General features: G+C 40.4%; 2 protein-coding genes across 2 annotated transcripts in view; both read right to left on the bottom strand.

The window, feature by feature from the left end:
* The window catches only part of LOC133995962 (retinoic acid receptor beta-like), a 121,590-nt gene extending 110,785 nt beyond the window's left edge, over positions 1–10,805 (bottom strand). Inside the window, exon 1 of the mRNA XM_062435471.1 lies at positions 10,616–10,805. Coding sequence (XP_062291455.1) covers positions 10,616–10,805 — 190 coding nt within the window. The remainder of the gene's footprint in view (positions 1–10,615) is intronic.
* septin7a (septin 7a) overlaps positions 1–13,216 on the bottom strand; it is a 461,874-nt gene that overhangs the window by 287,643 nt on the left and 161,015 nt on the right. The gene's annotated exons all lie outside the window — the stretch shown is intronic.

Here is a 13,216-nt window from a genome sequence, read left to right as displayed (position 1 = left end):
CTAGGCTCTATTTGCATTGCCACTTAAGACTCTTATATAAAAAACCTCAGTTGCAACAGCAGGATACACTTCCTATGATCATTTATCTAAATCTCAAGCCTCCGCCACATTTCAGCGCGTTTGCATCCTCTGCAGATGACAAACCTGAGCGCTGTAAAGCTTCCTATAGATGTGAACCAAATTTAGCGCTGGAAAGTTCACGTTGGCCTGCGTTTGACTCCTGGATCTTCAGCTCCACCCGACTCTCCCTGCCCCCACATCCCTTCCTGTGATGAAATCTACTCCTCATGGTTAGATCCAAGCCCCTCCTCCACTCCCATACCACCCACCACCACCACCACCAAAAAAAAAAAGAAGCCTTCTTTGAAGCGAGCCGCATCTCTGCTGGCCCGGTCGAACAATGAGATGCTCTCCGGCTGCTTTGTGCTTCGGGCCTCTCAATGCAAACAGAGCTCTGAGAACTGCTTTTTCATTGTCTCATCTTCAAGGGGTAATAAATAAGAACGCAGACAGCTAGACAAGCTGCTACAGGGCGAGAATAAGAATGCCGCTGTTAAAAAGGCTGGCTTTCAATCAAAGTCCATTCAAAGAATAGTTGGAGTTTTGTATGGACGCATGTTGTGCCTATTAATGAACATACAAAAGGAGCCATTTTCTTGATTTATAGGCGGCTACCATGGAGAATGCGCTGTGACCACAGGCAGGGGAGGCCATACATTAAGATGCACATTTGGATATTTACACCAGCATGGCTCTAAGAACAGAATTGTACCAGTTTGTCTGTTGACTGAGAAGTGAATTTATTTTCCAAAAGAGAAATCTAAAATGAGTTTGGATTAAGTTCCAGCAACAATCTTTTTCGTGCAGATTCTCATGGCTGGCAGACACAAACACGTTGCAGAAACCCCCCCCAGTCTACCCACAGGTGCACGGCACAGAAGTCATACCAATAAACTACAGTAAGCTCTGTAATCAACACAGCTCCGATCACAGGTTGCTTATTGCTTTGGGAAGTAAATACCATAAGATGATGCATTTCCAAATTGAAGGCTCCGCAATTAGTTTTGCTCAGTTTTTAAATTTTCCCCTTGCAAGTTTTTACAGACTGTTATCAGTCATGTGTCGACATCATTTGGCTTTTGCCAAAGCGAGGAGATGAGGGCTGAAGTCTCTTGACAACTCCAGAATGGAGCGAATTGATGGTGGGCTCGAAGTAAAAACTCGGGCAGACTCTGCCTCTCATTAAACAGCTCCAGATGTGTGCCAGATGTCAGGGGGGTCTCTCCCATAAAAAAAAAACCCTCACCATAAAAAACCCCATGGCCGATGTGATCACAGTGGGTAACCAGCGTTGCTTGCAGCAGCACTGGCACCTTTCCAAACCAGAGGCAAACTGTGGCTCATGTCGTAAACACTGTTTGAGTGTATGTGTGGAATGTGCGGTTGCATGTATGCATAGGATTCTCCAAGCGCTACATAGGGAAGGTGGGTGGCGGGTGGTGATGGAAGGGGGAAGACTCCTCGCAATGTGAACTATGGTTGAACTGTAGGAGGGAGTGCACTGAAAGGTTGGAAACAGTGGGGGTAAAAAAAACTCTCCCAGCCCTTCTTCAATCAGTCATACGTCTCTGACAATGGTCTGGTTTTCAGACATTCCTCTGCGCATTGTCGATGTCCAATAATCTCTCCCTCACTTTTTTTGTCTTCCACTACCCCCTTGTACTCATCACATTCAGCCCACGTTGAATGAAGACACGGCGCCTTTTGCAGTCAGCAGATGAAAAGGCATATTGTATTGTGTAAAGGCTTGGAACCTGTTAAAATAGAAATGCTGTTAAACCTTTGGGGTACATTATCAGATGTAGCCCTCGCTCTCTTTGCTTCTCTTGGTGGAGCGGCTGGCGAGTTAGCTCCATTCCTTTGCCAGCCACTTGAGTGCACATTGATTTTCAATCCAGAGGGTTAGCACATGGTGTAATGAGAGAAGTCTGCATTATTCATCCTTTGCCAGGGCTAGAAACCGCGTGTGACCTAAATACCCTGCGATGGATTCTAAAATAACAACGGGGAAACACTGACAGACAGTCATGCAGACAGTGACATGAAATGAGAAAGGAAGACAAAGGAAGGGGTAGGGAAAGAGGAGGGGATCAATCTGGAGGAAAAGAAAGATGAATGTGTAGGTGTGTGTGTGTATGTTTGCAAAGTTTGAGAGCAAGCTGACAGCTGAGTCTCTTTTAAGATTAGGTGCCATGCAGACATGTATCAGTCGTGGCACAAAGAGAGTATTAAAGCAATGCTGTGTACAACCTGTGTCCATGTATTTATATCGCTGTGTAAATGTACATGTGTGTGTGTGTCATCTCTTACACCCACAGATGGGTTTTCTTACAAGGAAAATTGTGAGAAAGCTTCCTCTTTCTCTAATTGAACTATGTTGTGTGTGTGATATTGGTTTCTAAGCTCATGTGAAACACAACATATTGTAAACTCTCAATACTAGTAGCCAGAGCCTGTATTTACCCACATTTTTATCTTTATATGAAAAATGCCTACACACCTTTATTTTTAAACCATATGTCCCTGTTTTGTGATTTACTCCCATTTGAACATTCAAACCTCCACCATGTTAACCTTCAGATGCTGCTACAAAGATGTTTTCTGCACATTTATACATTTATTTACAGTGTTATGAATGATGTAATGGCAGCTACAAAGGTCACTCAACTGACTTCTAGTCTGTGGTCATCTTAAAGGGGAACTCCACTGACTTTACACATCAATAATCTGTTTACAGGTGTAGTATAAAGCCTTTTGTGTCTCCAGAGGAAGCTGTGTGAAATCTGATCAATTGCCTCAAGTGATGTCGTCTGTGATAACTGTCAGCAGTCGAGTTGCATTGTGGGCAATGTAGGCACCAGGTTTTAAAAAGGAAGAAGAGTATGTGGACTACAACATGACATTCTTAAATTGTAGCTGTTTCAGTTTCAAGGTCCTGTCATAATGTATGAAGGCTCTGTCATGACTTACTGGAGCATTTGAATTGAACAGCGCCATCTTTAATAGTATAAGTAACGTCTGTGATTTTTCTATTATGACAAGTCAAAATGCCTGCTGTGAACAATGCTTTTGAAGGTGAATGGATCTTTGTTTTTGTTGCTTGCTGCAATGAAAAAGTTCCATTTAAAAGAAGTTTGCACGGCCAGATATCAGGACAGATAAGTGAGTGATTTGGGTGAACGAGTTTTAACCTCTTATATTAGCACACTAGATCTCACTATGATGTCTCTATACAGCAAATTTGTTTCAAAAACATGTATGCACTACCCTCAGGTAGCAGCCTGCTCATCACAGCTGACAGGACACCTCTCAGCTCCAGACGTGATGCTGCCATGTGCATTTCGGGGAGGAGAAAGACACAAATGTTTCCGGGGCGATGGGGAAGCAAATGTTTCCGTAAGCATCTTTTCTGTATAAGACGAGGAGCGTGTTGACATTCTCCTGTCAGATGAAGGCTTTGATAATCTGTTGGGGTCGTGAGCAGGTAAGACACTGACAGGTTGGAAGTACAGGTGTCCCCCTCCCCCGCCCCCCGTCCCCCCCAAGGCCAGACGGAAGGAGAGCGTGGGGAGGGGATACGACAGATGTGAAGAGGCCGTAAAGTGTGCGAGTGACAGGATCCATTAACCGGCACGCTGAAATGCTGGTGTGATGCTTTTTTAGACATTCCAATCAGAGAATGATGATGGTTTGGTTTTTGTTTAGCTGACCGATATTTTTGATCAAACTCTTATAGATGACTTTTGATGCCAACTAGCCCACTCTTTCTTCATGAAAGTACTTCCATCACTTTTCCTGTACAATGAGTTCAACACCATGAATACTGTCAAGCACATACTGTCTAAAAGTGTGCGCCCTTCTCCATATTTACCCCAAGTGTAAGATTAATTGGGTCAAGACTATAAAGACAAGCAAAGGAAAAAGGATTCTTGGAGCGAGATTGGGGACGCAGTGACCGCAGGCTTTTTGCCTTGTCTTCAAGTATCCCCATTTGGAAGGAACATAAACTTTTCCTGGCAGGCATGGTCCTAAGACACATTGTACCAGCTAGTTTGTTGCAATCATATTGAACATATTAAAGTATTCAAGAGTTGAATTAATGGATTAACACCATATTTATACACCAAGTTATTTGAAATTCTGATGGACATTATAGTGGACATGGAAATTTCCAAACATAACGAATGGCCAAGATAATGAAATGTGTCTTAAATAATATGGAATGCATCATTAGTATTTCCTTTAGATGTACAGTCATGACCCTGAACATTTCACTGTTGTAAAATAGCCTTAATTAGAAGAATAAATGGATGCAGTATATATGGGATATTTTTTTTAATAACTTAAGTACTTTAAGTAGCAGAGCAGTTAAACTATAAATCATATACTTTTTTCTACTATTCCAGGCAGCCTTTGGTTTCCATTCATTCCTGTATGAGCAAACTCTTGAAGTGTGCTTATATAATTCATTACAGTGAACATTGAGTCTTGTTTTTTTCTCTTTTTGCCAAAGTAATATTATTTTTCTGATAGTGCAGTTTAAATACAGACTGAAAAGTCTGCATTGCATTACCTCAAAACAAAAGTGTAAAGCAATTATTAATAAAGATTTGATGTTTCTGTCATTGTGTTGATTACATAACTTAAGCAAGTTTTGTTGGCATACAAACAGGTTACATATGGAATTAGAGGAAACCAAAGGACCCCTGAAACAGTTAAAAAAATATATATGGTCAAATTTTCCATTTTAAGTTTTTAGGGGTCAATACAGGTTATTATTTTTTCTTGTATATTTTTAATTGTATATATGGAAATTAAAATGATTGTATGAAAGTGGATTGTGCAGCAAGTCCAAAGAACAGCAGCATCTGCCTCCAAAAAATTTAATATGTTAAAACTCCATCATGCATTATGGAAATTGTTGCAATATGAATGTAAAAATGCAGAATTCATGCATTAATGTGTGTGCTTGATTATAATAACTCCTTTGTCTTTGGTGTCCTTTTTATCTCTTTCATACTTACACATGCACCCTCCCACTTTATCTCTCTCTCTCTCTCTCCCTCTCTCTCTTCCTCACACACACACACCCTTCTCAGTGATGCTGAATGGGCCACTGGAGTTCCCAGGAGGTGTGTGATGTTTGCAGTAAAGTTCACTTTCCTTTGTGAATCCCCTAGTGGAAGTAGAAGGCGGCATGCAGGGCAGACCGGCCCTCTGACCCAACAACAGCGAGTGTTTGAGTGTGTCTCAGGGGACACTGCGACGGCCCCCATCATTGGTGTGAATTCATAAATCACACTCGTGGCAGTGCTCATTACCTCACTGTTTGTTTCATCTGGATTTCCTTGATGCCCAAAGTTCAGACGTTTCTGTATCAGACGGGCTCAGATTTATTCTTTTGTCTCTAATGTTGTAAATAATACAGTCTCTGTTTTAGTCTATTTCACACACCAAAGGATGATCAAGAGGACGACAGCATATGTTTGTCTTTTTATCTGCTTTTTATTGTTGTTTTTGTTTGGATGGATATTATCTTTACTGATGTTGCTGTGTATTTCATGTCTAAACTCTTGTCCTGCCCCAGTCAGCCAAGCGAGATTATTTTAATGTATTGACCTTCTCTTCATGTTGCTTTCATCTGCAGAAAATGACTATGAAATTGTATTTTTAAACATATTCTGATACTTCTTATTATAGGTATATATTTTTTTCTTTTTTTTCTTATTATTATTTTTTCTGCATTTTTAGCCTTCATTGGACAGTTGGTGTCAGAGAGGCCGACAGGAAACAGGGGAGAGAGAGAGATGGGTATGACTTTGACTGAAGTCACTGGTTTAACTCAAGTGACTCCCAACCTCTGGGATGGGACCCTGAAAATAGGTCACAAGATGACAACTTGGGGTACCACTAAAAAAACAGATTGAAAAATGATTCAAAATAAGGGGTCAGCACTGCACTACTTCCATCAGTTCACCAAAACCATCATGTCATATTAACCAATACGTTGTGCTGAATTTCTCCTGTAAGCAGAAATGCTGTTCTCACTAATGAGTTTCTCTCAGTTGCACTTGGCTGTTCTTTTGATTGGTGTTAAACTAACATCAAAGAAACACTAAGAAAATTATGTTTGATATTAAAATCCAACTAGAGAATGGAAGGATTGAGGTTCTTTTAAGTAAAGTGAGATATATAGGATAATTAATATGCATGTCATTTAAAACAATACTGAATGAATACACATAAAAGGTGAATCTTTGCTACACTGAAATCCACCATTTATTTCCAAGGTTGATTCTTTGTTGGTTCCATTTTTGTCTGGAACAAGCTTTAAGATTCACCCAATCACAACATCACATGTGGCAACAGCTAGTTGCCAATCACAAAAACCCTAACCCTTTTTTTGAAGATTCACCACAACAGGCTAACAGCCTCTTCAAAATGGGTCCGGCGTCGTCTCTGTCCTGTACAACAGCACATCTACCTGCCAGAATAGACATGGCTGATACCAGAATTGCTCTTTTCAGAAAAAGCTTCTTTAAAAACATCTTTCTGTCGTCTTGTCTTTTCATAATGCAAAACTTTATTGAAAAGAAAATCGGGTTAAGTGTCGTCTTCTTGGATTGTGGTAGATCTAAATAGACCTACTTTTAATGCAGCACTGTGACTGCAAATTTTTTATACCTTATTGCTGTTTATCTGTAGTGAGCTTTGATGTATGTAAAAGGGCCTTTATTGTCAGACTTTTATACACATTTAAGTGCTGAGTTTCACTGAAAACAGCAACATAGAACTGACTGAAATAAATAAGAGTAAGAACAGTATGTTTCTTAAAAAGAGAATCTCAGAGCAATACAGGGCTGGGTATGTCTTTTTTTAGGATGATGGGTAACACGGGGGAACTATATAAGTGATATATATATATAAATTGAAAAACTAAAATCAAACTCCAATTGATCTCAGCTGAGTCTATTTTAACACTTTTCCACCTAAGTGCACTTACTCTGATGAATTTGCATTTTAATTTAGATATTCAACAAATAGTTTGTGTTTAATTCCTCAGCACATTTGAGAAAAATTATCAACAGGAAAAGAAAAAAAAAACTCAACAAATAATATTGAAATTCCCAGACTCCCTGTGTTGTGTCTATTTACACTTCAGAGTTCAGCAACACGCCGCTCTGCACACCTGAGCACCTCGCTGGGGGGAAAGAATCCCCCCTGGGTGAACCTGCCTGCTGCTTTTCATGTCAGAGCAGATTTTTAGGTGGTGGTGAAGAAGGGGAGGGGGGGGTGTGGAGTGGAGGGAAACAGAGGGAGTAAAATATGTGGGGATGAAAACAGGCGAGCAGAGGCTTAGGCAACACGAACCAGATTGTGTCAAAAATATTGCTGCAGCGGTGTAGAGCACCTCAGACCACTTAGTGAGGAAATAATCCAGGAGTCGTGCTGCTGTCTGGATTACTCAGCATTATCTGAGGTGTTATCATGTTCTGTCTGGTTCATGTCATCTCCAAACAATGAAGCACTTCATTTCTTATTTATTTTACAGCTATGAAAGTCATCTTAATGTAAATGTGCATCTCTTTAAGATTTAAAGCTACACCTCAAGAGTGTTTAGTAGTAGTTGTAGGGAAGTAGATATTGTGTCTCTATTATACTGTTATACATAAATAAATGGGGGTATTCCTGCAGTTTAGTATTGCACTTACTTGGGAGAATCCAAAGTGACATGATAAAAAAGAATGGTAAAAATGGACACAGTGGAGGCTGAGATATCCTGACCTATAGGCCTTATTTACACCTGTATTAACATGTGATATGTATCTGGATACATTACAGAGATTAAGACATCTGATCCATGAGCCTCTGTGTTTATACCTGCTATTAAAATGCCTTCTTGTTATCTGACTCGTACTGACATTGTGATCTGATCTCAGTATGCAAATTAGCTGGGCAGACTTGTCAGTAGACATGTAGACATGGTGTATTCCAGGTCAATGGAGGCAATGCCATGAAGGGATGTTATTTATACCTAAAACACTTTTTTTTCCTTCTATAAATGTGGTCATGCTGCACAGATTGCATTTATACCTCACTGAGAACCCATCACAGTGCGAGCCTGACCTACCTTCAGATGTGGTCTGCCAGGTCTGATAGCATTCTGGTCCCATCAGATCTCATGTGCCAGGTGTAAATTAGTTATTAGTTCCTAGTATGGGGGCAAGACACTGGATCCTACATTTCCCCAAATGCAACCAATAGCATGCCTTCATGAGGCTGTCCCTGCCTGGAAAACACCCATGTATCAAACTCCGCGGTTCAGTTCTGTTAAAAACTGAAGTCCAAAAAGTTTTATCCAAGCTCAGGCTGAGAGAATCCTGTTTAGTCTTCACTTCTGACTGTTATTGACTGTTTAGATCAGTTCAGTAGAGAACATGACCTGTACAACCACTGTTTATAAGGTCAGTAGCTCGGCAGCCACCTGTGCTTGTGTGGCTCTCCTAATTGTTCAGTGAGCTTTTACCCCAACTGACATGCATGGCCGAGTGTCATCTGAGAGGGGCGCACTGAGACAACAAGCTACTGATACAGAGAGCAACAAGCATGACTGAATGTATTCAGATAAACTGAACTGGATTTATATTCATGCACTGAAACCTTTCATATCAGGGCTGCCCAATACATCGATCACGGTCCATCAGTTGATCGCAAAGCCTATGCTGGTAGATTGCGTGCCATTAAAAAAAAATGCCACTTGATTCACGTGTGACTTGATTGACATGTATGAGCGACCGGTTTGTCAAACCCAGAATGCAAAATGAGTAAATTGAAAATAAATAGTCTAGTCTAGTGAAGGGATGGTCAAGGAGAGGGGGAGAGAGGGGGAGAGAGAGAGAGAGAGAGAGAGAGAGAGAGAGAGAAAGAGAGAAAGATAGAGAGATTTGCTACATACCTGCAGCAAATACAAACTATTTTATGTCTATAAAAGGAATGAAAAAGAACTTTGAGAGACGGCTTACATGACTCATTCATGATTCTGCTCTGGTAACTAAGCTGAATGTTAAGATTGTGTCAGATTAAAACTGTTGTTATTTCGCCCTCTTGGAATTTAGGATTTATTTTTTTTCTCCTTCTTTTGGTTGGTAAATCAATTATAGTTGGTCTGGACCCCCCTGCTTTAGAGCCTGTTTGCATCAGGTCCTCATATGTAGACAACAGTAAATTCCAACCCTATTTCCAGGTAAGACTATTGATATTGGATGATTGTCAAAACCAAAACTCTTTTTTACATCCCATATCATAATTAATTGGAATTCTCACAATATTCTTGCATGGCAACCGCGCTAGGGTAAAGGTTTTGGAAAGAAAGCAGATAAGGTAAAAGAACTATGGTGAAGGTATTGTTAAGGTATTGTTAGGACAGGGCCACTAAAGAGCTTAGTTAAGACTAGGGAAAGATCAGTGGATAAATATCACATGAAACATTACTGCTCGTTATGACATCACTTCTAGTTTGGAGCCAATCATGGTCCAGTATGTAACAAGTGTGATGTAGAAACTTGAAGCACAAACACTGAGAATGGACTTTACAGTGAAGCATAATTGTATATTAATAGAATGTGGATTTTTCAATGTATTTTATTGTGTCTCTATTTGTAATTGTCATGCACTGATATAAATATACAACAATGTAGAAATTAATCTAACCTGGGTTTTTTTGGCAATATAATCATTAACATTATGTCTGTCAGTAAGGTAGGGTACACAGGAACATTGTTATCCTTGTTATTAGGAACACTAGCAATTCAGCCTCTTTATCCAATCAAAACGTGTAAGCCACAAACACCATCAAACCCACATTATGTGAATACAGCAAAAGCACAAGAGCGTAAATAGCCAAAAAAAAATTAGAAAAAAAGTGAGTTTCCTGCTTTCCAAATGGTGCATGAAAAATACCATCCTCTCTTGCTTCATTCTTTCCTTTCATCTCATGTTCTTCATCAGTACATAAAATAGGGCTGTTCACATGGTAGTCATTTCATATCATTTATATCAGTGATAAGGGTCAACCATGGGCCAGTCAAGATTAGGGAGAGATTGTAGTTTCCATTAATAAATTAGGGGTGAGCATTAATTACAGGTCAGAAGTGCAACACCAAGTATCAGCACACACACACACACGCTTTCTTAAAATTCTGCAGATCCTGGTTAACAAAAACTACACAAAAGAAAACATAAAGAGTTGTTGAAACATTGTAATGTCCGTATGGACTTAAAGAAGATTTGGGAACAATTTAGCAGTACACAAGCACCCAGTTGTTCTTAAGTACAACACCCCCAATCACCAACATTGACATCCTTGATTTTTCATGTGGCTACATTCACGACATACTACTTATTACACTGATTTTAAAGTGCTGGCTCCCCCATTGGTGGGTTAACACAGAAGCCACTAATACTACTTGGTAGTTTAACAGCTACATTATATTAGCTTTGTTTACATACACGTACAGTCAGTGTTAGTGTTGGATGGTGCAGCAGCAGTACTCACCCACAGGTGACGGTGTGCTGCCGCTGCTAGATGGCTGCTGGATCTGGAGCCTCTGCGGTGATGGTGGCGGCAGCTGTGGCAGGGAGCTGATGACCGATGGGAAAAGGAAAGGATACACCCCAGGTGTGTAGTGCCTCATCTGGACCAGCGGAGGACTGCTGCGGGGCTGGGCGCGGCTGGCGGTCTTCATCACAGCGATGGGTGGAGGGTGCCGGCAGGAGCACTGAGCGAGCTGAAGTGTGGCTAGGCTTGGAGGCCATCAGGTGACCCCCTGGCTGCGGTTAGTGTGACTGGAGCAGGCTCGGTACCACCTCAGCACTACACAGATGCATGGTGGTGCAGGTTGGTGTCACCCAAGTCGACTCAGAGGTTCACCCAATTACACTGTAACACAGACGCACAATGAGTCTGGGTTAGTTTCTTCTCTTTAGCTCATCCAACAGTAGATGATGAATGTAACTGCACCTCTCATTGGCTCATTTTAAATGTGGCTGTCCTTGACACTATGCATAAGGACCATGGCTGTATAACAAGACCTGGACATGGGGCCATAGCTAGGCCTTGCTACTAATATTGCCCAGTGGTCATTTGCAGTATTGCAGCTGAAAAACCCCCTGCAGCCCAAAAAGCATTTTCCACAAAGACCACTATTATAAAAGAGAAGTCTATAAAACTGTTGACAAAACACCTCCAACTGCAAATAATGTGAATTAAGAGTTTTCCAATTTTGAGTTTATGATCTTTTAAGTTTGAACCTGATGTGTTTGATGTTTGTATAATTGCGTGAACTCAAATACTAGTAAAAGGATCGCTCTCCTCAGTGTGGGTCTTGTTGTGGTTACAGTCACACAGGAAGCTGCAGCAGCAAGTAAAGAAACATTCAACCAACATCAACAACCAAGTGCAGCAGAATCACTTTAATCATCCTCTGCATCCTTCATTTCCACCTCTTTATTCAACAGACAAGCTACTTCCTGCTAGACACAAATAGAACACCACAGGATCTTCCAATATCAACCTCAATTTGTAAGGACAAATGTGATCTTTAAAAATGGAATAAGGGAAGTATTCAAAACATTTGTACATAACATACATATATATATATATATATATATATATATATATATAATATATAACATATTACTACAAGCTTGGTCCAGAAGCTAAAATTGATTCATCCACAAGGCTTCAGATATCACCTAGGATATTCCTTACAGAGAATTTGTCCTCATATATCAGCACCTTTTGCCACAGGTGTCCACCTCGGACTCGCCTCATGCGAATGTTGCCACTGTCTGGCACGGGGTGACAATGGGAGACGATTAGGGTGGAGCTGAGGTGTGATCAGTCCCCTCTGCTGAATTGTTTAACAGAGTTATAAACCGCTACAGTACAATGGTGGTCATAACGCTCTAACCTGCAGTCAGGGGGGCCATTAAAGTGACACATAACCACACTTTGTAATTATTGACCACCAGATAGAGTCTTGCTGCTGTGCTGCGAGCCACTGAGGAAAGCAGAGGAGAGGTGAGAGTATAGAGAAGGACGGGGACGTGGTAATAAAATGTCTACTTTATCTCGGGATCGAAAAACAAGGTGTTACTTCTAATAGCATGCACTGGATTGGTAGGATTCAGATCTTTGGGTTAGACAGATGATCAGTGTTTTCCCTGTATGAAAATGGGATCTCTGCATCCAAAACCCTTACCACTAGTAGAAATGTTTAGTCAGGTGTGTCACCATGGGTAGAACCATCACAGCAAACAGAAAAATCATTGAGGGAAGGATAATAATGACATGAAACATCACGTTGAGTGTTCTATATCTAAAGATGAAGAAAATAGGGGTGTGAAGGTTGGGGTGCTGGCTGGACATGTAGCACATTTCATGGGTCATTTCTAATCAGTTTGTTCACATAACAAAAAACCATGCCATAGTCCCACATAATCTATTCCTTATCTGAACCAAGTACTTAAACTCTCTGACCTTAAGCACACCATGCCAAGTCCCCTCCACTCAAATGTGTTTTTCTTATTGCTACTTCAGTCTCTGTGCTGGCTTAAAAAATAATCTATCTATATACAAGCATGATTTGTGACATCACTACTAGTTTGGAGCCATGGTCATGGTCCAGTATATAACTTACACAAGTGTGATGTAGAAACTTGAAGCCTTCAGTGCACAAAGAATGAGAACGGACTTTACAGTGAAGCAGGAGACATCTTGTGAAATGAAAAACGCTTGAATATTCATAAATTCTGTCATTTTAGATGGAGAAACCATATCCAACACAAATTATTACAGTTATTTACCATGTCTTTATATGTAGTTTTTACACACCGACATAAATATACAAAAAAAAAATTCTGGCAATATCCACATTTACAGTATGATATAAAGTGTACAACTATTATCACCACAAAACACAACCACCACAGACAGAAACATCATTAAAAAAAGTAAATACGTTATTTGCCAAAGACTGTTATAAATGTAATCTGTGTTGGACAAAAGACAAACATATAACAACTGCAATTTGTTAAATGGACACAACTCACACAAAAACAGCTCAGTGTATCACACTTAAATCAGTGTGTAAAT

This window comes from Scomber scombrus, chromosome 16, assembly GCF_963691925.1.
Source record: "Scomber scombrus chromosome 16, fScoSco1.1, whole genome shotgun sequence".
Lineage (NCBI taxonomy): Eukaryota > Metazoa > Chordata > Actinopteri > Scombriformes > Scombridae > Scomber > Scomber scombrus.
Note: the sequence above shows the minus strand (reverse complement) of the source record. Positions and strands in the feature narration are given on the sequence as shown.